At 38.7% G+C, this 23,612-nt stretch overlaps 1 protein-coding gene across 2 annotated transcripts in view; it reads right to left on the reverse strand.

Moving 5' to 3' along the window:
* Window positions 1-23,612, reverse strand: part of LOC124153452 (neural cell adhesion molecule 1-like) — a 463,051-nt gene that overhangs the window by 90,114 nt on the left and 349,325 nt on the right. For both annotated transcript variants that reach the window (XM_046526608.1, XM_046526607.1), the window contains exon 4: window positions 22,783-22,933. In XM_046526608.1, the coding sequence (XP_046382564.1) occupies window positions 22,783-22,933 (151 nt within the window). The remainder of the gene's footprint in view (window positions 1-22,782; window positions 22,934-23,612) is intronic.

Genomic DNA, 23,612 nt, shown 5'->3' on the forward strand with positions numbered 1-23,612 from the left:
AGTCCGGGTGTGCATTTTTAAGATACTAGGGCGTACGGCGACAGCAAATATCGAGACTCAGAAATTTTGCCGAACATTTTGCCGGAGCTTCTCGTGATAGTCATGTGGTTTATCGCTTATTCATCGTACGTAGTACGCTATCGCATTCCTCATTGACACGGAATGACGTAACATAAAAGGACAGCGAGGCAAAATGTAGCATGAGACCTTTTACTAGGCCCTATAGCGCAGGCTGGTATTTTCGAGCAGCGCTGGAGCACAATAGTTGGAGAGTTTGATGACAAACGCGATGGAAGTGCTGAGCATATATAGCGACCATGAGACATATTTACGCCTCTTTCAAGTCGCATGGCGCCGCCGAACTGAACAAAATCAAGTTCCTGCTGCACATAAAGTGGTATGGTATCCATAGTACATCCCATTCTGCATAATACTGATCGAAGGCACGTTTGAGCACCACCATTATGACCTCTTTCACTGCAATCGTTGGCCATAGAGCGTTAGGAACTATAATTCATTATGAAACAAAAAATGCTGAATGGAAAGGTTTAACGCACAAAATATATCGATTAGGGAAAATCGTTTATATAAAACGGATAGACATTCTATAATAATATCTCATTTCTTATCAAAATATCACCCATCTAAGATGATCTATGCGCCGCGTTAGATTTTATGGTATATCACGCATCCATTCGAAATGAAAGAGATGATTTTGAAAAAGATGCCATGCATCCGTTGCGCGTACGGAATAGGATGGTATTGTTGGGGAAAAGAGCAGTGGTCATAGATATTCCAAGGATTAGAGGAATAAGGGCGATTAGTGGGATATGTAATTCTTTAACTCAAAAAGAGATTTTTTTACTGACATGTGCATTGGTTTATGTTAAATATCTCAAATTTTACTGATCACAGCTATTTTATCGAAAGAGAAAGACATTTTCGGGACAAAGATGATATCCAAAGTAAAAAAGGAGGAATAGATGTTGTTTGAGACGAACAGCAAATTTGAATCTTGCCGTCGACAAAAGAATTTGTGCATAATCTTTCGTAGCTTTCGCTCAAGATGTATGCCACAACTTTTTATCGCATTTAAAAGCTCCATATATACACTTTCCATCAAATGAAAACACGTGAACACTTACTCGTTTATTTTTAACAATAAATAGATCCGTTTCCGTCGACGATACCACCAACCTGTAAAAATATAATCGTCCACTGGGGGAAGGCAAAGGGAGACAGAAGCTTTGCAGGTTCCCTTGGAGGCGAAAAAGGTCGGTTGCCTCTTCCGTACACGTACCGACACGGGCCGAAATAAATTATCGGAATTTTCGCATCCAATTGGATCGCGATTGATTTCGCTTCCTTCAATGCGCATCGCTTGATCATTGTTTTTTTTCTTGCTTTCACCGCCCTCTTGCGTTGCATCATCGCGGCACATCTGGGATACACACGCGTTCCTGCGTGAGGACCGGATTTTTTATCTCTATTCTTTTGTTTCCTTTTTTAAATCCGCTTGGCAGCTGTCGGTGATAAAGGGAGCGATCGTGGCCCGCGCCTTTGTTTGATCGATGTCTCACCGAGGCGTTGGAAACGATTGCGCCTTGTCGCACGTCTCTGCCTCGTGATGAGAAAATATCCGGATGAAAGAATCGACCAGGAAGATGCGACAAGTTGAAAGCCCTAAAGAGTATCTCGTTCGAAATTGTGGATCGCTTTGATTTCGTCAAACACCCACGTGGGAATAGCACTTTGCCCTCCCAAGACGCGTTCAACTTCTACAGAAGGCTTCAAGCACTTTAGGCGCGTTAAACGAATAAAACTGGCATCCAGAGGTAGTTTGTGAGATTTAAAATGAGCAATATTGAAGCTCAGATTTTTGTAATTTAAGAGAAAATGCAAAAACTGAACGGGAAGGAAATAAAAGATAGAAAAATGTTAAAATATCAAATCTGCAATTGGATATGTGCATAAGGTATTAATAATATAATTGATAGTAATAGTGTTAACTTTAAGAATGGTGATAATTATTTTTGATGTAGCAATAAAGTTATTGAAAAGTAAGGAGAGGTACACAGAAAATAGGAATGTTATCAAATTTTGGAATTAAACGTAGAATATACGCATATTTTGAAGATCTAGGTTTGGATTTTGCAATTTTTAACTCTTTCCTTTTAGAAAAGTGAGAACATTTTCACCGTGGATCACTTACAAAAGACTACACGCTCAGCTAAATTAAATTTTGGGCAAAACTGTAATAGCAGAGATTTGCTCTTCTTTATATCAGGTATATCTTATTCACAAATCAGAAACCACAGACGTAATCCAAAGGCAAATGAAGCTAGTATCTAAGGATATTCTGAAGAATTCAAATTGATTTTTATACATATTTCCACGCATATACGGGCTCAATTGCAGTATTTCGAATTTTCTGGTGGTCACTTTGGAGGGTTGGGGGGAGCTTGGTCAGTCTTGATTTTAGATATGAATTTATTTTAACTGAATGTGTTTCACGCGCTTTCAAGCAATATCATTCCATTCGACGTCGAACCTAGGTGATGATGCTCGAGCAGAAAATCTGCTAATTATCGAGGAGCTAAAATCCAACCATTGGCTGCGAAGTGTCCAGCTAAAGATACGTTGGACTAAAACTGGCACCACGCATGCACGCTCTCCGTAATGTGGGCCTCAGAAATGTGAAAATAATGGAAGTGGCAATTTGAATAGGTACCATGAGTGTCCATATCCTAGCTGTGGCGAAATATTCGCAAAGTTTGATGAATGCCAAATGTTAGTGGGCAGCTAATTTGAAATGCAGGCCAAAATCCTCCAAATAACCGGCTAAAAACAGAAATTTTACATGAAAATGTAAGATTTTCTTAAGCAATTTGGCGTTGCAGGAGTAAATTCTCCCCGTTTTTCAATGAAAGAAAAAATATAAATTTGAATAGGATGTTTTCCAATTCAGTGAACTCGTTTATCTACGTGTATCCATCTTCATGGAAGGCGAGCATTAATAACAGGCTGCCATGAAATCCATAATTTATCCATTGCTCAAATGCTTTAAAACCCCTAAGCACCAACCATTTAAAATTTTCAAACGAAATAATGTGGAAGCTAAATTTGGTTTCATGGTTTCCCGGCGAATAATGTGGGTAAACTTTTCTCGGGATTCCCACCGGGTTAATGTTCACCGGGCCCTGATGATGAGTGCCGAGACGGTACTTGAAACGTTGGCCATTATTAAAACATTAACCCGGTGGGAATCCCGAGAAAAGTTTACCCACAATGTGAAAGCTGTCAAGTACTATCTTCTTTTCCTTATAAGTATCAACATAATTACAGGTTTTCTCCGAGAGTACTCCGAAAAGATTATGGTAAGGAAATGACACTTCCATGAATATATGTTGATTTGATGAATGGTATACCAACTTTGGTTGTTAATTTAGGAGTCTCAGGAGTAAGAAGAAAGGGCGGCATATGTATGAACAGATATAAATTTCACCCTTTTCGACCTATGTCATACTACCACCTCGAACGTTTTTACAATAAAATAATAACTAAACGTCGATTTTTATACAAAGGAAACAATCTATGCCAAGATAAGATTGGAAGTACGTGTTTCTGAATTAGTTCCACTGTTAATCTTGCAACACTCGACGTTAAGTACAAGAAAATTATCCCTTTGGAAAAATGCCTCCCTGAGGAAACTTTTAAGTTAATTATCATCTATGACGTATATTGCTGACGCTTTCCTCGTAATTAGCATTACCTAATAGGTATGAACGGATATTTTCCCCTTGGGATTGAATTACTTAAGCATTGTAGCGTATCAATTGAGAGGAGATATTGCGTCCAAATGCAGGGATGCACAAAACGCACAGCAGCATACAGCGACTTCCTAATCCTTAGGGTATATCCAAGGGGAACAGGGGAGGGTAACACGCCAGAAATAATAGTCAAATTTAAGAACACTAAGATTCGCAAAAATTTTGCGGATGTGCTACACAAACTTCATTTCGATAGAAATAAAAATAAAAATTATTTACTGCTTGACTATACTTTATAGAAATACCTGAAGTTAAAAATATAATTACTTACTGATTAATAACGAAGGAATTATACAATTTGATAAAATTAATCAAATCCAATCCATCCAGGTCCAAAAAAATCCAATGAGTAGGTAAAATAAACTAAATATCTAGCCTGAAGTTTGGTTAAATACCCCTGTAAGAGAAATTTAAAAAAATACCATAATCTCATGCCAATGTCACTGCTCATGTAATGCCACTCATAGTGAATAAATATTTTGGCGCTTCTGAAAGACACAATTTATCCTTTCACCTTCCCAGAAAGAACCACAAAATTTGAATGAATATATTTAAATACCGTCCACACCAACCGATATAAGTACGGGGCAATGCTCTCGATAAATATATGCTATAACACGCTTACGGGAGGCTTTAATGCACTACCTTTGTACCATTTTGAATCAACTGAGGAAATAATTTCAAAAATTTTTCCCACAGCAGCTAGGCGTCTTTGACTCCGATTAGAATCTCATCACCGGACTTAATAGCAGAGAATCTCTCGGTGTTCCAAGTTGCGACTCTGTCAAGTTAATGATCAAAATAATCTGAAGTACCTAAGAGGAGAAGTCAGGAAAATACTGCTTAGGGAAATAAGATAACAATAAATAAGTCCGTACATTATCCTTGAAAATGCATAAAAGAGGCGGAGAAGATAAAAAAATGCCCAGGATAATTGGATGAAGACTCCCAGGGAGAAACTGAAAATTTCTTCAGTTGAGCACTAGATCTAAGCATTTGAGGGGTGAATGACTTACAACCAGGGTAGGGGGCAAGTTTTTACCATGCCCGCCTGAACTTAAGCACGCCTCAACTTAGTCAGGAAAAACAGGAAATTATATCCCGAATATTTGGTGGCAAAGATTCTCACACGTATTCAAGCGTATTTGAACCCGGTACCTTTCGGCCCATGGCATGTATGTCTACCTTTAAAGCTACAAAATCCTCCTAATTAACTAAAGCGTCGAGAATGCAGCGGCTGGAAATAGGACCACAGTGTAAGTTCGCTGACTCGCAACGCTAATATTTATAAGTGTATGTGTAGCCTATTTTCCAAAGATGTATAAAAATGATTTATGCACAAAAATACTTCATATACATGTTGGATCAAATCCCTCTGACATTTCATTCTAGAGATTGTCCGATGCATCTTAATTGAACTAAATTAGCGTTGGTGGCACTCAGTTAATTGCTAACATTTTTGCCTCCTACTAACCTTTTGGCCTAACGACTACTCAAATAAGAACTTGGAGTAAAATAACACAGGTTAAAGGTTTATGCGCATCAATGCCACCTTAGGCAGAGGACGACTATTTCGGCAAACAATCTGATCCCTCAGGGCCCTACGTGAAGCTATAAACTATTCTATGGCCGGTGAAATACGTTCATGTCCCGCTCCCTCAGTAGAGATTATTTGAGGCTCTTAGTAACAGATTAGGCGGAGGTGAACAAACAGTCACGAACGGTCTCTGATAATTCTCTAATACGTACACATTTTTCCACGAGAAACATTCGCTCATTCACTGATACCCAGAATCATTATGAGATCCTCGCAAGCTAATCCGCTTCGATATCGTACTTCACAATCTCTTCTCAATCCCACGGGGAATCTTCATTGTTGCACCAAATGTTCAAACCGGCGGAGTGGAAGGACACAGGGATTTAATTATTTCAAGCTGCGCTCTCCAATCGCATGCTTAAATTCCCTGAATTTTTCAGAATATGAAAATTGCAACCCCTGACCATAGGGAGAATAATCGACACCAATATCTTTACTTTTAAGAAAAAAATTACACTCCCCTTGCAACAAAAATTTCCGCGTTTCGCTATTGGTAGGTCGCGCGATCTCAATGACGGCAGGACCTTCTCCTTTCTCAAACCTTCCGGACCTATCCTAACCAGTCGTGCTCATCAGGTCGAAATACCATTCTGAAAATTCCCTATTCCCAAATCCTCTTCAAGATTCAATCACTCCTGGGGACACTAAGTAAAAAACATTATTTGCACACATGGCCCACTGAAGTGTAACCCCTCGATGTCAGGAGACTGATTTCACAGTACCCTCAGGATTCAAGGGATGATGTGGAAATTTTTAGCTCTCCACACCCTTTGAAGTAAAACTTAGTGACGTTGTATGAATTAAAGTTAAATCAGTCAAAAAATATAAAAGAGTTCTTTCCGTTAAAAAAGCTTGAAATCCGCATAAAAAGACGAAGTTAGTCAATGAGCATCTATCTACGGGGCCACTAAACCTGTCGATCGCAGTTCGTATCACGATCGAGTCCTGCAGATACAGAACATACTTCCAGTATAGGATTATCACTTTTATATAGAGCTGTTAAAATTGGAAAAATTATAGTCATAGCTTATAATGTAAAGTATTGTTAGCTCAGGGAGAAAAATCTTGGTATACACACAAAATTATGTAATTCATTATGCATGAGTTGGCTTAATGAACTACCTTCTTGAATGTAGTGGGGCTAGGGAAGGCGATGTAACTACATAACTTGAACATTTTCATACGGGCTTACACATTTCTTAAAGTATTTATTTGTTTGCATAAAGCATGAAAACGTCCTTATTACGACAGTACGTATACGATATTTTCAGCCCTTTGTGTGATTGATATATCATATAACCCTAGAAAAATATTGTCTGGCGCTAAAGGCTATTAAATTGATAAATATCCTGATTTTGCGAATTCACCCTGACCATGGGTACGTAAGTACTCATTTATAAATATACGTCCCACTCAGTATTCATCTAGGACAACTCAATCCAAGCAGTGGCGCAATCAAGGTAGACGGAAGTGTCTGTATTCGGTGCTGAGCACAGATAAGCAGAGAGAAAGAAGGTGAGGCAAGAGTTTACAAAGTGAGAAAACAAGGAAGGGGTCGAGGGTATGGGACACGTTGGGGAGACACAAGGGGGACACTCATGGATGTTGAAAATATACAAATACTATGAAAAAGGGATTAAAGAAAGTGGGATTAGCTCGGATTTCATGACATGGGAATAAGAGAGAGAGGAGCAGAGGTATCTGGGTAATAAACGTGCGGGAATGTTCCCGGAAACATACAGCAACAACCGAATTAATTTTTACTTCAATTACCCGCCGGAATGAAAGCTAGCAGAGTATTACCAACGAGGACTTGGGGATTATAGGCTAAGCTCTTGCATCCCACATCTTTGTTCTTGGAACGATCCTACACAAGCCACCCTTAAATGCCGCGAAAGTAGTAGGAGGGAGGCTCTTTAATATCCTTTTTTACAAGCAAGCTAAAATTAACGGTGAGAACATTAGAAGTTTTAAACAAAAAAACTCATTAAAATTAGATTACCTACTTATAGCAATACATATAGTAGAAATAATTTTTAAAAGATTCATATATCAGATGACTGTCCACCCCGGGAAAAATAGCATCAGGATTATTTTTTAATGCAAGAAATAATTGCTACAGGACAGTACCCAACTTAAAAATATTTCCAACTTACAATGGCTGGGAAGAGTTCTTGTAAGCTTAAACAAGTGATACACTCAGTGATAAAACTAGAACACGAGGGTATTCAGTAAAGCGAGCAAATTGGTCGTTTCAGATGACAAAGGAGCAAGTACAGATGCAGAGATGCAGATTCAAATTAAAAAAATATTCACCAATAAAAGTAACAACCAATAAAAATCAATGATATCTGTCCCAAAATAAAAATGAATTAGTCAACAGTTTTGGAAGTCACTGCATGAAAGCTATATCAATATTTCTGGGATAAAAATTTAATGCAATCAGGCAGCCCCCAATGTAGCCTGATATTACGGTGTGTCGCCCATTTTTAGTGCATTTAACAAGGATAAGCCCTTAAATGTGCTATGGATACTTATGAAATGGCATACCTATGATTTTTATTTGCACTTTTGGTGAAAGCAGCGTGTTTCAAAATGCTTGGAAATGTGGAAGTGAATCTTCCAGTAAACGAATTTTTTAATTCAGCAAGAGTCGTATTAAATTATTTAAAGTCTGTTAAAGTGAAATAAGTAGGTCTTGACTGCATAATATTTAAAAGTTAAGGAATGAAAATCTCGAGAAAGAGAAAAATGGAGGAAAGCAGGAGAGGGAAGCGAGGGGAAAGGTCCGTAGGGAATGGTGGCAATGAAAGGGGTTTAAAATGGAGAGCCGAGAGTAATAAAGAGGAACTCTGGAGTGAGGCGTGCGGCTGGAGAGGGTTCGAGGGGCAATGAGCGAATTGCGGGATCAGCCACCTCGGCCAAATGGATTGGAGAGGGAGAGTGGCAGGGGGTGGGCGACGCGACCAACGTGAGGGAGGCATTCGGAAAGGGTTGGCTGTGCTTCAGGGTGAGGAGCAAAGAGAAATGAGGTCGCAAACGCACGGCAAGTGAGGAAAAAAGAGACGCAGTGAGGGAAATTGACGAGAGTGCTGGGATTTGGGATTGAAACAGGGCTCCACTCACTCTTCAAAGACTTCAATAGCATACGCATGTTACTATGGCGGTGATGGATTGATTTTTTAATTGTTTAATGCAGAGGTATGCTCCTTGAACTACACATTTTTCGCATAGCGTGAGCAGTCACCCTTTTGGTACCTCCCAAATGATACCATTGCGAGCCATGTAACCCAAAGGTTGCATGATAAATTTAGAGGTACTGGTAATTTTTAGGGCTTATATTAATTTTTATTAATTTACGCGCTTAATTTTATGCATATAGATATACACATATTGATTGAAATAATCGATTTTCGTATTTTTACGCCTATGGTACTTTATGTCGAGGCAAGAACTTGGTGGAAATGATATCAACGCCTATTGAAGACAGTTACCGATGACGAGTAGACCGAAAGAACACTACAGGGAGACCTCGAATAAAATATATGGTAGATGAAGATATACGAGAGAGATAAATCACGCAATTGTAAAAAGATGAGCTCAGAGTATGTGAACAGAATGTAGAGCTGCGTCAAACCAATTCTTGAATATACGGCCAGTGATATTTATTGATGATTATTCTTATACCGCCAGGAAATAGAAGTGCTGAAACCTATCAGAAAGGATTGCGTGAAAACATTTTAACATAGGTATATTTGGCCTAACATAATTTTCTATGCAATACACACGTTTAATTTTAAAACGTCATCGGGTAATTCACGTCGAAAAAATAGTAAAATCGGCATGGTACATGATGATGACCCTTCAATATCTGCTGAAAAGTTACTGTTACTATTCAGGATAAATATTATTGGTTATTTATCATCGCATTTCTGAAATTATCTGGACGCCCTGCCTTTAGATAGGTCGACTCCTCTCTCGGTCGGTCGTGCTAAGAGTGGGTGCGGGTGGTAAGAGAGGATAGAGCAGAAAGTGAATGATGGAGGCATCAGAGGCAAAGGAGGGAATAGATGAAGCTGTGAAGAGGGAAGCTGTTCTCATCGGGAGAAGGGCGAGCAACGCGGGTGTGCTGGGCACAAGTGGGAGCCGTCGATGAGCACGAAATTGGGGCCGCTTGACGGCGAATATGATTGAACGGAAATGAATGATCCGCGGGCCTTTCGTGCCCCACTCCTCACCACGCAACTCGGTCGCTCTCTTTGGCCGAACTCTTGGGCCGCCATTTGTGAATAATTTTGACGCGCTGCGCTCTTGGCGCCAAAATCCCCGTTTCATCGCGAACTCCGCCGTCCTCTGCCCCCTCCCTATCTCTCTCACTACAAATCTACTTACACACATTGGCATCCCGGACTATTTCGTCCGTGATGGGAGGACGGGGGGGGGGGGGGGGGGGGGGGGGGAAGTGAATAGATTCGAGGATCTCTCCGAATGGTCCGCGAGCAGAGTGATGAGGGAAGCGAGGATTTGAGGAAAGGATTGCGAGGATGGAGAGCCCTGCTGCATAGGCTGGTAATTTCAACGTCCCCCTAGTGCCTATAAGTGCCGAAAAATTAGCACTCTTCACGAAGGACAAGCTGAAAAAAGTCGCAAAATATTTGTACCACTGCATTCTCAAAAGTCGATTCAAAAGCATTATTTTTTCTATATCTATAATTTATGAGAGCTTCATCGAGAAATCAAATAATTGTATACTTTATACTTTATCATTAAAATTTTAATGAAGTTGACCTTATAAATGTATTAAGAATTACCTGCTTAGCGGATTTCTGTATGAATTGCGTCATTATATTGCATTACAAAATCCTACATTCTCATATGTCTCGAAGTGAAATCCATATCACTGAAGGAACAAGTGACTTTGTACGCAGTCACGCGCACGGGTGCAAAGTTAAATACACCAAAGGATGAAGTTCGCCATGAAAAAATATTTGACTTAGCCGGGATTCGAACCCGGATCTCCCGATTGCCGGTCAGGCGTGCTACCAGTTACACCACCAAGCCATCTTCTCAGAGCGAACTTCGGGATGGGTTTTACCGAACAAGATGTTGACGTCACAAGTCCACACTGTGGCACATGTGGCGAGGGTCGTGCTTACTAAGCCACTGTCGGGGAGAAAAACCCTTATTTTCCGCTGGTCTGCGGCGACGATTTTCAAAGCACTGAAGGAACAAGTGACTTTGTACGCAGTCACGCGCACGGGTGCAAAGTTAAATACACCAAAGGATGAAGTTCGCCATGAAAAAATATTTGACTTAGCCGGGATTCGAACCCGGATCTCCCGATTGCCGGTCAGGCGTGAATCGGGAGATCCGGGTTCGAATCCCGGCTAAGTCAAATATTTTTTCATGGCGAACTTCATCCTTTGGTGTATGAAATCCATATATTGATCCAATCACTTTGTCAAACTCTTTTAAGGGTAAATCACAAAAATATTTTTTACCTATTATTTCGGGTCATTTAACAATGATAAATTAGCTAAATCGGAGGAAATAATTATCTTCAGAGTCAAACTCATAATTTAGGGGAGAAATTTCTGAAAGAGACCAAACTTATGAAACTGCCATTTAACATATATTACTCGCCTTAGGCAAAATAAAAAAGAAACTCTTGCAAAACTAATTAGAAATACCCTTATGCGAAGAAAAAAACTGAAGGGAACAAAGCCGAAATACAAATCAGCAACTCTTACGTACAAGGACGGTTTTTAATTTCAAAATAGTTGTGAAATATAAAGAAACATGCTAAAAATAGGAAAATGAAAATATTCCATCGCAAAATTAAATTCAAAGTGACGGAAGGGCATTAAAAGCATTACCAGCAGGAATCGGCGACAAGAAAGTGGGAGCATACTCTACGAATTCAGCCATAAATTGAATCGGCAAGGGCTTGTCAATGTATTTGGGAGTGGGAAGTGGAATAAGTACTATTTAGTGAAAGACAATGGGTTCACTTTTCTGTCTGTTGGAGAGTAGGGGGCTGAGTGGAGTGTGGAATGGGGGACTGATGTCCAAAATCGGCGGAGCTCGCTCCGAAGTTCCCCAGGATGCCCAAAGAAAAAAAGAGGGCGGTGGAAACCAAAGAAAACGCTGGGAAATTTCAACACTCAGAAACTTTTAATGACCTTTCTATGAGAGAAAAAATATATCGAAGAGGACTAATATTTTTGTGAAAAGGAACGAGGAGGCGTCTTCCTCGTAGTTTTCTATCTCGTTGCAAGTCTTTTGATTTTCTTTGGATACCAGTCGTATCGCGCTTCCCTTTGTGAATCAGTTGCCGTGAAATCTCGACAGAAGAGCGTGGAAGAGCGAAAAATTTGTCCGCGATCGCACCGCACACAAAAGCGGTCCGCTAAAATTTTCTTCGACGTCGCATTTTCTATGGGTCTCTGGCCGATTAAAATGCGACAGAGAAGATGGGGAAGGAAGTTAAAATAAAACACATTGCGGACGATAAGGTTTAAAAATACTGCGCCCGCCACCGTTGAATGAACACTTGATGAATCTGGTTCGGTTTGAAAGCTTTGTGAGTGAGAGATGCGATGCGAGGAAAGTATTTCTCGAGTGTTAGGAATCACTCCGTCATAATACTTCACAACATGATATAATAGGTGTTTGAGACTTCGCCTCGTAGAGTTTCATAAGTAATATAAGAAAGAACTCTGGACGAAATAGAAATATGAATTTCTACAGCTGTATTTATGGTAAGTATCCATCAATGTAGAAATTATACCCACAGTGATAATGTTTAGTCCTAAAAAAAAAAAAAAACTTGCAAGCCAATATTTTAGCCATTGGAGTGCTCCATTGAGAAAAGAAAACCTTTACATAATTTTTTGTACTGAACTAAAGAATCACAAAAGACCCATGGATGTTTTTACAGCATTATTACTTTTATATACTTATTATTTCACTTCTATCATGTTCGGTAAGAGATATGCCCCTTAATACAAGTCCCGTTATGACATTTGCTTCCAAAATATATCCAGAACACCAGTTAATATTTCAATCTTAAGAGTCCGTGCATGGCATAATTTTCAGGTAGTTGTTTCGGGTTATGAATGTGCAGTACATGTCACATTTGGTGTTTTTTTCTATGGAAATATAATCATTATTTCGCATAAAAAAATTCGCATTTTTGGAGCACTGTTTTACCACAGCAACACATCTGCTGTTTCCATGCTCGAAGTTGCTAAGGACGCCGCATTTTAAACGCCTTTATTTAAGGTCCTTCAAGAGGTAACATAATTACTGGGTAAATGCAAGATAAAAGACTATCGGCACAATCCAACGAGAGGTAATTTATGATAGTAATTGACCCGAAGCACGAAAAAAAAAATCAGTGCAAAGGATAAAAAAGTAGGTAATTGAGCTGGGCTTTAAGTGATTGCATCATACAAGAGACGAAGCAGCTTAAAAATCATCGTGTGCCCTGATCGGAGTGCTCTCTCGCCTAAAGGGAGGCACAAAGGAATTTCCGGAATTGAGGGATGTTGCGGAGTCGCAAATCCGGGACAAACGACCCGCCCACCGGCGGCAGTACCCCCTCGGGGATACGGTCACAAAAGCCTTTCGCCAACCGTCCACTTACGATCAACGGCCACCCCCCCCCCCACTGATAACGCTCATCCACCTCAATCTCCACGGCCTAAATATTATGATTATCCACTACCATTCCCTTATCCCCTCCCTGTTTGTCCCCTCATCTTATTGGCCCTAAAGCGTTCTCTAGGTTCGGTCGCCGCCACGCCAATCCTTTCCGCGTAAAGCCCGCACGACAAGCAAATGCTGGCAGTAGAGTTCACAGAGGAAAAGAGACCAGGATGGAAGGCATAAAGATACATCGGAAGTCGCAGTACATCGACCTGTCCCCAGGGGAAGAATTAGGGAATTAGGACGAGAGGAAAACCATAGCTATATTTTTCGCGATTACTTTCGCCAATAGATGGAGCAAGCATTCTAATATTACGCCGATTTTTGTGGAATACACGCAAATAAACGTATCGCTATATGAAGTGTACGTTTATCTATATTTAGGAACAATACACGAGTGTAAAGTAGCGTACTACCATAATGGAAATTATTGCTCAGTGAATCCAAGTATAGGATCTTTTAATTAATCAAATTTAAAGATCAAGCGCCAAGGAACCCAGCATTCAAATTTTGCAACATTCACCTTCCTAACCGGTGGTTAGATTAAATGCAAAGTGTGCCTATATCAAGGGTAGTTAGAGCAAATTAGAGTTGATGACCTGCATATTTCTATGATATCATCATTGAAAAATATTTTTCACCATATTTATTTTTAATGCAAATTTTCTTCCCATTAAGCTAACTTGTTGTTGCAAAGTATTTACAATAACAATAAATTGGCCTTTACAATAGTTATTCCATGATTATGATTCTGCACTTCATTCTATTTGGAAGAGGTTATGTTTTATTTATCAGTAGAGTAAAATGCAAGGAGCTTTGAAATGAAAAATTATTCTTCCAAAAGTTTGAATATTTATGGAGAGGTCGATCGAGGACGCTACATTTAAATAATTTAAGCATTCATAGCCATTTTGAATACAATAAGTATTTAAAATAATATTCCAATCCAGTGATTCATGACATTGTATAAAAACAGCCAATGATTGAAACGATTCTCACATAAAAAGAAGATAAACAAAACTAATCATTACCCACAACTTCACATACCACTTACTCTCTATTTACAATGGAAACATGAATAAAAGCACTTAACTCTTCTGAGTAAATAATTGAAAACAAGGCTTTTATCTTCAAACTTTAACGAAGTAGAATACGAAATACTACGCTAGTTCTCCAAATGCACGGCTACAAAAATATAAACGAATACTATTTTATATTTTTATTACGGCTCAAGAAAAGCAATTTCACACATTTCAATTACTTTCTTTTTGAAGTCGAAAATATATTAAACTCTTGCCACAGAAATTTCAACTTAATATGAATGGCTTTAACATTGTGTTTCAATATCATGAAAAAACAATAATTTTCCAATTAGAGTCTTGAAACTTAGGCGTTTGTTCTCATTTAATTACCGAAAAACAAGGAGAGTAGAATTGATGTATGGTAAGGGAAGCCATTGGCATTCGTTTGAAAAAATTAAAAAAAATAAATCACCGATTAATCAATTTATTTATATATATTTATTCCACAATAGAGCCGTATCCCATTTACAAGACATCTTCTCATAATGCGCGCACACTTGAAAAAGATCAAAGAATGTAGGACATCTCATTGAATGCGGGACAAAAACTTTGAATCGAAAAAAATCCACCGTAATAATGTTTACTCGGATTTCCTCATGAAACGAGAGACAATTCCCATTCACCCATTCAGAAAATAAAAAAAGCCCTTCCCAATTTGTGGCTTCAAACAGGAAACTTTCAAAAACATTACAACCTCACTCCGTCGCTCCTTTTTCCGTACTCCCAGTTAAGAGAGAATGAACATTTGCACTCATCTCAAGGAGTGGAATCAATAAATATACAGAGAAACATAAAAATGAGGATATGGAATGAGTGAAGGAGCTATAAAAAATATTGAAAGAGATTTGACGATTGTTGATTCTAATTTCATCGCGTTCTCATGAGACTCTCTAGTAAATAGGGTGGTTTCGTATTATTTTTTTATTGCCTAAATCGAAAGATTATTACTCCTGGAGTGCGCATTTCACGCTTTTAGATTTTTAAATGACGATATATATTTTTTGCGATTGAATGAAAAGTGAACATTATCAAGCGCGCGAAAACGCGACGGCTAAGTATGGATGCCGGGAAAAGCCCGTGTGACGTCATTCTGGTTCCCGCTGCCGCAAAATGAGCCATTGGGGCGACCTTAGGGCGAGGACATTTGTGCCGCTAGGCGCAGGCTGCTGATGCAGGCTGCTAGCAGGTAGCATAGTGCCTTGCTAGCAGGTAGCGCTTGGCTTAATTAAGGATTATTTATACCTTATCAAACGAAGGAAATTTCCGGCCATAGTCAGTTTTAATGGGTGATTATTAAAACATGTTTTCCTGAGCTCTGTGCCTCATGCATACATTGTAAAACTCCTTTCTACTCGTATAGAAACTAGGTCCCTGTGACGTCACGTGGAGTGGCATCGCATGGCATCGCCAATGTGGCCTTTTTCAAATGCGGTTAAAATTGACCATTGCCATTCGCCTAAACAGGAATTTCTAAAACCAAATAATTTGTATAATATGAATACACTAATCGAGGGTAACGAATCGCAATCAATGCCTTTCGTTTTCTTAGATGAAGGAAACTACCCTATTGATGCTGCCACCCGCCGCAAAGACCTGATGGCTTACTAACAGATTAATGTGAGGATCTGCAATAAGAATGTGGACGGAGGGAGAAGGAGTATTTGGGGAGGGAAGGGGTGCGTCTGGGAGACAAGATGATGACACAGTAGGGACAGGTGCCACATGATGATGATGCAAAAATGCATGGACGAATGCTCGCCACGATTGCTTGGGGGATAAACTGCACACCAATGACGCGTCACGCCTGCATTGGGTAACTCAATCTCAAACACTGGGTGAATTCTATACTATTCTTCAGTGTTATACTTCTCAAATTGTTCAGAATCGAAGTTGTTTTTTTAGGTTAACGCTCAAAAAAATTCTCTCTCACTGTATTCAAAACGAATGTGAATGGTGTAGTCTTCGATAGTTTCCGTTTAAAATGGGAGCAAACTAGCATTGTTTAATGATTTCATGATCTAATGTAGAAAAAAATGTTCCGAAGGATTGAATTTAAGAAAACAATTATTACTGATCAAAAATTAAGAAGTATAATACCATTAAAGTCATGAAAATACCAAATAATAGTTTCATGTAAGAAGCGTTTCTAAAAGGGTAACTTAGAGTATAATGTGGTATATGCTCCCGCACTCGGGGATTACACTTAGGGGACCTAGAATTAAAGTACCGATATAACGGCTTCCCGTTTTTGTGGCAATCAAGATGACACATATCGCCTATATTTTTTATAAATAGAAATTGCGTCATAATAATGAAATGCTACGAATTAATTAAATAAATTACATTGTTGTGTAATAGAGTGTCGCGTCTCATGTCCGATTCCAGGAGGCCGGTAGATATGAAAAGGTCATCGACCGAAATACAAGGTAACCAATTGGTTGGTCTCCATCATGCTGTCCGTACTGAGCAAGCGGACCGCAGGAAATGCCTTAGCAAATACGGTCATAATCGCCGGATAGGAAGATGTCGCAGAGACGAGAGAGCAAGGGATTGAGGCAGTCTTGATGGGCAGCAACACGAGGATATGGATTGGTTCGCGTAGCAGAGACAATTATTTCTGATTGGTGTCGGTGAAAGGGCTCGTGGGGATTAAATGCGTTCGCTCTCCGAACAGGTGGGTGCGTGGTATTGGAGGAGGGGCGAGGAAAGTGGAGGTAGGGAGGAGGGGCTTGTATTGGGGAGGAAGGGGAAACGGGACGAGGAGAAGGGGGTCATCGAGGGAGGAGAACAATGTCAAACATTCTCGTGGCAGGTTCATGTGACTGGGTACCGGGAAGCTTACAGAGTGAAAATTTTTTTGCTTGGCATGAAAAAGAACGAAGCTGTTTTCTATCCACGGTTTAAAACAGAACTGCAAAAAATAGTAGCGACCCAATAATTGAGTCTAATCTTAATTATATCACTTTCCTTTACTGAAAAAAAATATTAAAATATCGCAGAACGTAAGTTGAGAGAAGTTGGCAGAAAGCAAAATTTTTATTATTTCGAGAGTAGTGAGTAGCAAAAATAATACAAATATTAAAGAAATGGGTTATTATTTCTTAGAAATAATAGGTGACTTTCTTGAGTAGAAATTTAAAAAATCTTACGAAAGAATCGAGGAAGGTAATTTGATTCAATACATACCACAGGAAATATAAAACCCAGAGTAAGTTTCCCAACACACGCTTTCTATTCCAGCCGTTTCACGCAATCATACCTTTGTTAATGTTTTCAGGTACTTAGCAGACAAAACATTCTCGGTCTCGACGGTGAAATTGTACACGTTTTAATGCACAGCTTGGTGACAATTACCAAAAAAAAACTAAAGCAAAGCTAAAGATTACAAGATTATTTATTTTCTCCAACTATCACAGCGGGTAGGGACTCGGGGCATAAGGCTAAAGTATTTCTTAGGAAATAATAGAGTGGTGGCGTATTATACTTTATATTTAAGGATAACCTGGTTGATTTAAAAAATAACCAACCCAAAAACTCGATCCCGCTACCAAAAATCCAAACTATGAGCAATAAAACAACTTAATTCACTCTGAAGTATTTTTACATGCCTTTCTTATCATATTAAATTGGTTATTTGAGGAGTATCGTTGAAGTGCCGTAACTTAAATAGCGTAAACATCAAAGGTAGGTCTATGACAAGATTCCTGTGTGTTATTACTTTAATGTATCACTATAAACACCAGCCGGTAGTCGGTAAGGGAGTAGTGATTGCTGAGGCTACACGAAGAGGATTTATGTCCTACACGTGTAGACTGAGCCACTACACCAAGGTTAAGCCTCCTAGCTTGAATCCGATGGTTCCGCATTCAAGAGAATGGTATTTTACTTTACATTTTCTCGATCGCTCTAGCCCAGAGTGCAATAAATACCATCTGTGGCACCATAAAACTTGCACTAAATTATTTCAAACACTTCAAGTCTACCTCGTGATACATAAATCCCCAGCTGTGGCGTTATCGAATAGATTTATTATTCAAAACCTTGGACTGCGACTTCGGTCACCTTCATTCCTTGACCTGAATATAACGCCAAATCCTAAAATCCTGTACGTGAGGTGAAATACGTCGGAATTTTCTTGGTTTTGTTTTCAATTTGCCATCCTATCTGAAAGACATCCATGCAAGAGGCACAAAAAGGACATGTGTAACGATTTTCCATGGCGGAAATGGTGGTCTCCGCTCAGTCATCGAAACGTTGAGTAGTGTAGGTTGAGTCTCGTGCTCCAATTCGCTCGATGCTCTTGACCATATCTGCGAGTGACAGGAAGCAAACGACGAATGACCTTAAGACAGCAACTAAAGTTGAATAAAACTCAAAAACGTATATCCAAAAGAGGTAAGTACTTGTTGCAGGTCATTTTATATATCAGAATGAAACTAACCAGGCACCTTCTCTTTAAGTCTAACAATAAGCGTTGTGCATCAAGCAACAGATTTAACCCATTATTATACAGAGGTATTCGGTATTTTTTATAGTTAAACAAACATATGCGTAATTTTATTACTATTACTATTAATTTTATTACATAGTAGTTATTACTTTTAACTAATAACTACTATGCAAGAGGCAAAGAAAACGACTCGCAGTGTTGCGGAGACTTCACAAGTAATTATTCACATATGTTTTAAAGTCGGATAACCATCGCACCTCCACCTAACCCTCCTAACGGTGATAAATATCTAAAGGTATTCTCAAATTTATTATGTAAGAGTATTTAATGGATCACTTGGAACCTTGGAATAACCAAAAATATCATATGATTTCATGACGTAAATTGACTATATAGCTGCAAAAATTTAAATTGAAACGGGGTTTAGAACATATATTAGGATTTTACCTAAAGTATAAAATATTTTTAAGTTACAAAGTTTCAATGCTAGCTTTATGCGCTCCGCATCTACACAGTCTTGAGATACGGTCGTGTATTTACGAGGGCCGCGCCAGTGGTGCCTTGTAATGATCTTTCACTTCTTTCTCCCTTCTAACAGATATACGGTGACCTATAAGGCTGCTACTTCGCCGCACGTGGAGGCATGGAGGATTCTCGTCCACCGTATCCAACTCCGCACCAAGCCGTGGGCGATGGCGTAATGCCGAGGCAAAGAGCGAGTCTATGGAGATCCCCCACAGGCGGGCGAATCTACAGGAACAAGAGGGGAAAACGATCTACGCAACAACAGGGGCCACATGACAACCAAAGGTGAAAAGATATCCCAATTAAACGACTTTTTTTAATTGTTTATTTTCGCTCGGGGCTTGAAGGACGTATTTCAATTAGCGTCCGTCGTCGCGGAAGCACCCTAAGAGATTGTTCTTTTTTCTCACGGGAAACGAGCGGGGAGCGGCCAATTAATTACAAGTCCCCACGGTAACACATACATATGTGTGCCGGCCACGTTTATATTTTACCGCGAGCGTTTGTCGTTGACAGCGGATTTACGAGGGGCCGCGAGTTGGAAGGGTGGACAAAGAATAAGGGGTTAAGGGAGGGGTAACAGGATGGTGATCGGACTGCGTGAGGGCCCGGTCAAGGTTTTTCCGTGAGTTTTTCCTCATCCGCAAGCATGGATCGCACAGCATTTGAAACCATTAGTCGAATCGGTTAAGGTAAAAGAGAGCTTTGGTCGCTGGAAAAATTCATAACGTGATACTGTCATTAGCGATAGCGATAGCGATAGCGAAATTGTGAAAAATTTGGTTGAAACTACTACGGAAATATACTTTGGCCACAAGTGTTCAGTTTATAGGCCTAAAGTTACTCGATTAAAAAATTCCGCTAAATTACTCTCACATATTATGTACAAGGTGTGATCAAAAAAGACCGGACTGATTTTATAACTTGTTTATTTCGGCGGATACAGCTGAATCAAACTTGTCACCCTTAAACTGGCAAAGCTGACGACGCACCTTTGCCAACGTTTCTTCCAGTGCCTGGTGAGCAACCTAAGAGATCCTCTTCAGGTCCGCCGTACAGTAAGTTATAATATCCGCAATGGAGTCGAATCGGTGCCCTTTCAAGTTTGATTTTCCCTTTGGAAACAAAACCAGTCTGATGGAGCCACGTCTGGAGACTAGGGTGTCTGCGGGATCACGGAAATTCTGGTTTTGGCAAAAAAAAACTCTGTCATGACAAGCGTGTGACTCGGCGCGTTATCGTGGTGGAAACGCCAACATGAGGGACGAATTTTGATGCGACGCGTGTCATTTCCAAAATGTCTTTCTATATTGTCTGACAGGATCCAAAACTCATGATCACTTCTTCAGCTACCTCCATCACAATTAAACGGCAATTCGTTCGGACCAAATCGTTCACTAATTTGACATGTTAGGGGTCTATCGATGTGGATGGCCTCAATAATTAAAACGTAACACGATAATTAAAACATAACCTCCCATCTTCTTTCGAAGAAACACAATAATAAAGTCCATAAACGATGCTTCATATTTATTTCTTTACGGCTTATTTGGAAAACTTTGCTGAGGAATAGGATATGCGCTTGAATTTAACATTAGGTTACACCAGTAAGAGCATTTCAAAGAGCAGGAATTACGAGGGGAAATCTCATTGAAGAATTTGCATGGGTCGGCTGAAATATGAGTGGCATGGTTTTAGTAGGAAATGATAATAAAGTGGATATTCTGCTGACTTTAGGCATATTGTTGCACTCGGTTATAGTTAGACAACATGAGATAAGTGCTTAATATATTTTTATATTTGCTAAAATGAAATTTTACATACCATACATACAGGTAATTTTGAGCTATCATTTTAAATTGATTAATATTGCTATTTGATTTAAAATCTGTGATTATAATCACAACTCTAAAAACAAATAAATATCTATCTATCTATTCTATCTTATCGGAATAAATATTTTCTTGGAAATTAAATTCGAGACTACTCCATTATAGTGGAACTTGAGCAATTTACTTTTAATTTAAACGCAGAAAGTATTAAACGACGAAAAGATTTAATTGAAATCAATAGCCAGGTAACTGTCCCCGCAAATATTGGAGGTGAGACTCGTAACCGAGAAAAAAGCAATGAAAAGAGTATAAGGTAATGTTGCTAATTACTTACCATATTTAACAGTCAATGCATCATTGTTCCATAAAATCCGCGCTAGAACAACTTCGGTGGAGGGAAATGCCTTCCTTAGCCGGCAGATAGACTTCATTAGATAATTAGTAGTTGGAACTTAGTTTTAATATCAGAAATGATGAATGGCTATTTGAGTTTTATAAGAGCGGTTATCTTTGAGTGACTTAAATAAACTGTTATTCCTCGCCGTGGAGGATATTATAATCTGATCGTTATTTTACTCTACTTGTATAGATTTTCCTCCTTGCATTATCAAAGTAATAGAGGACTGGATTATCAGAAAAATCTGCATTAAAAAATAGTCCGATAGGTGCCAGAATTTTGGCTAAAATGATCTCATGGCGATAAAATAGTTTCTGCTAATTTGTCTATGAGGTAATAATTTCGCAGAAAGCCGTTACTGGTACATTTTGGTTGGCTGGAAGATGGAAAGGTTAAGACCGACAATTTATGTCCCTGAATACAGTAATTAACGTTAATTAAAACTAGGTATCTTCCCTTGGCAAAAATTATTTCAATATGTGCCAACCACCGCGTCGAATTTTGCATTTAAAAAAAATGTAACTTCTCGCAGGGGCTACGTCTTAAAATTTTGAAATACAGAATGAAAATTTAACACTAGTTTCGAGTTTCGTGAATTTTTAAATCTACCATTCAAATGAAAAACACAAGCATTGTGAAAATTTATAATTCTATCCAGAAATATATTCTACATTTTTACTTTCTTCAATCAGAGATTTCGTCATCTTGTGCAACAACCAAACCACCCACATTTTCTTCCACATCCATTCATTAAGCGTTTTTACCATTATTTAAAGATATGAAAAAAATGATCACACTTGGTTTTAGATAAATTTCGTTATGTTTGTTACTACTTTTGTGATATTATCAATGCACTACCCGCAGAAACTCAAGGAGTGAACGCCGGTTGCGTGGCATCTAACTTTTGCTGTATTTAAAAAATCTATCATCAGTTTTGTTTAAAACTTTTCCTTTTATATATACTGAAGAATCAAGGAAGTGGATTTTGGAAACTTGCAATAAATACTTCATACTGAAATCCATCGTACAGAATAAAAAGCGGCTTGAAATATTTAATAGCAATACTTTTCTAAGTGATAAATCAGAAAGCGATTAATATTTGCAGGAAAGGACACTTTCGAATTCTGGTAACACTTATCCTGGGGAAATACATGTTCCTGCTACTAAACTCAATGACAATAATGTTAATAAAGTAGAAAAGCGATTCAATAGCCTAGTGAAATTTCGTAAGATAAGCTGTTAGTGGAGTTAGAAAGACTGTTATTAGATAAATACCTACTTTTTGACAAGAGCAGATACATAATAGAATGATAATATTTCGGAAGAATAATTTATAAGATAGGGGACATGTATACTTACACAGCACGTTCAGGACGATTTCCTTTGTGACTGGGCTACCAACTTTGTTGTCTGCTGTGCATTCGTAGATGCCGGCTTGGTTTCTTGTAGCATGCTCGATCGTTATGGACAATCCCTCCACACTTTTCTCTCCACTTGGAAGAAGGTTATTCTGCAATTAAAAGAAGAAACGAATAAATTAGACATGATATAAGTAAGAAAAGGATAATTTTGCGACAGCATACATAAATTTTCAGCATTTATTTTAAAAATGTCAAAAATGGTGTAAAATTATTTTTGCAGCCCATTAACTTTGATTTCTGTTAACACCTAAGAAAAGAGACCTAAAAAATGTATATAATTTTCTCATTCTCCCAGTCTGTGTTTAAAATGCACTTTCGGCTAAGTAAAGAATGAGAAAAACTTATTTACTATGTCCTTTTAGGAAAGCCTCATCAGTAGTGGTGCTCATATTTCCAAAATTAAAAATTGGAGAATTACTACCTTAATAGGACGTTTAACAAGATAAAAGAATGCATCTTAAATTCTCGGGAAATTATGATTTTAAAAAATTAACGGAAGTTCCATACCACTTCAACTGCTATTCTGCGAAAGGAATATGAGCTTCGTTATGAATGGTTTCAGGAATTTTTTTTACAAGATATAAAGTTATCACAGCGAATAAAACGTCTTGAAACCTGAGACATCTTCTTAAGTGGAGTTTAAAAGTAGCTGGAAAGAAAAATATTAATAACTGGCACTAAGAAAGGAAAAGTTAATTTTCCTCATTCACTACACTCGGCCATCTGTACGGGTGTTTGCATCATTCGGATCTTCCATAATTAAAACTT

Source organism: Ischnura elegans, chromosome 2 (genome assembly GCF_921293095.1).
Source record: "Ischnura elegans chromosome 2, ioIscEleg1.1, whole genome shotgun sequence".
Classification (NCBI taxonomy): domain Eukaryota; kingdom Metazoa; phylum Arthropoda; class Insecta; order Odonata; family Coenagrionidae; genus Ischnura; species Ischnura elegans.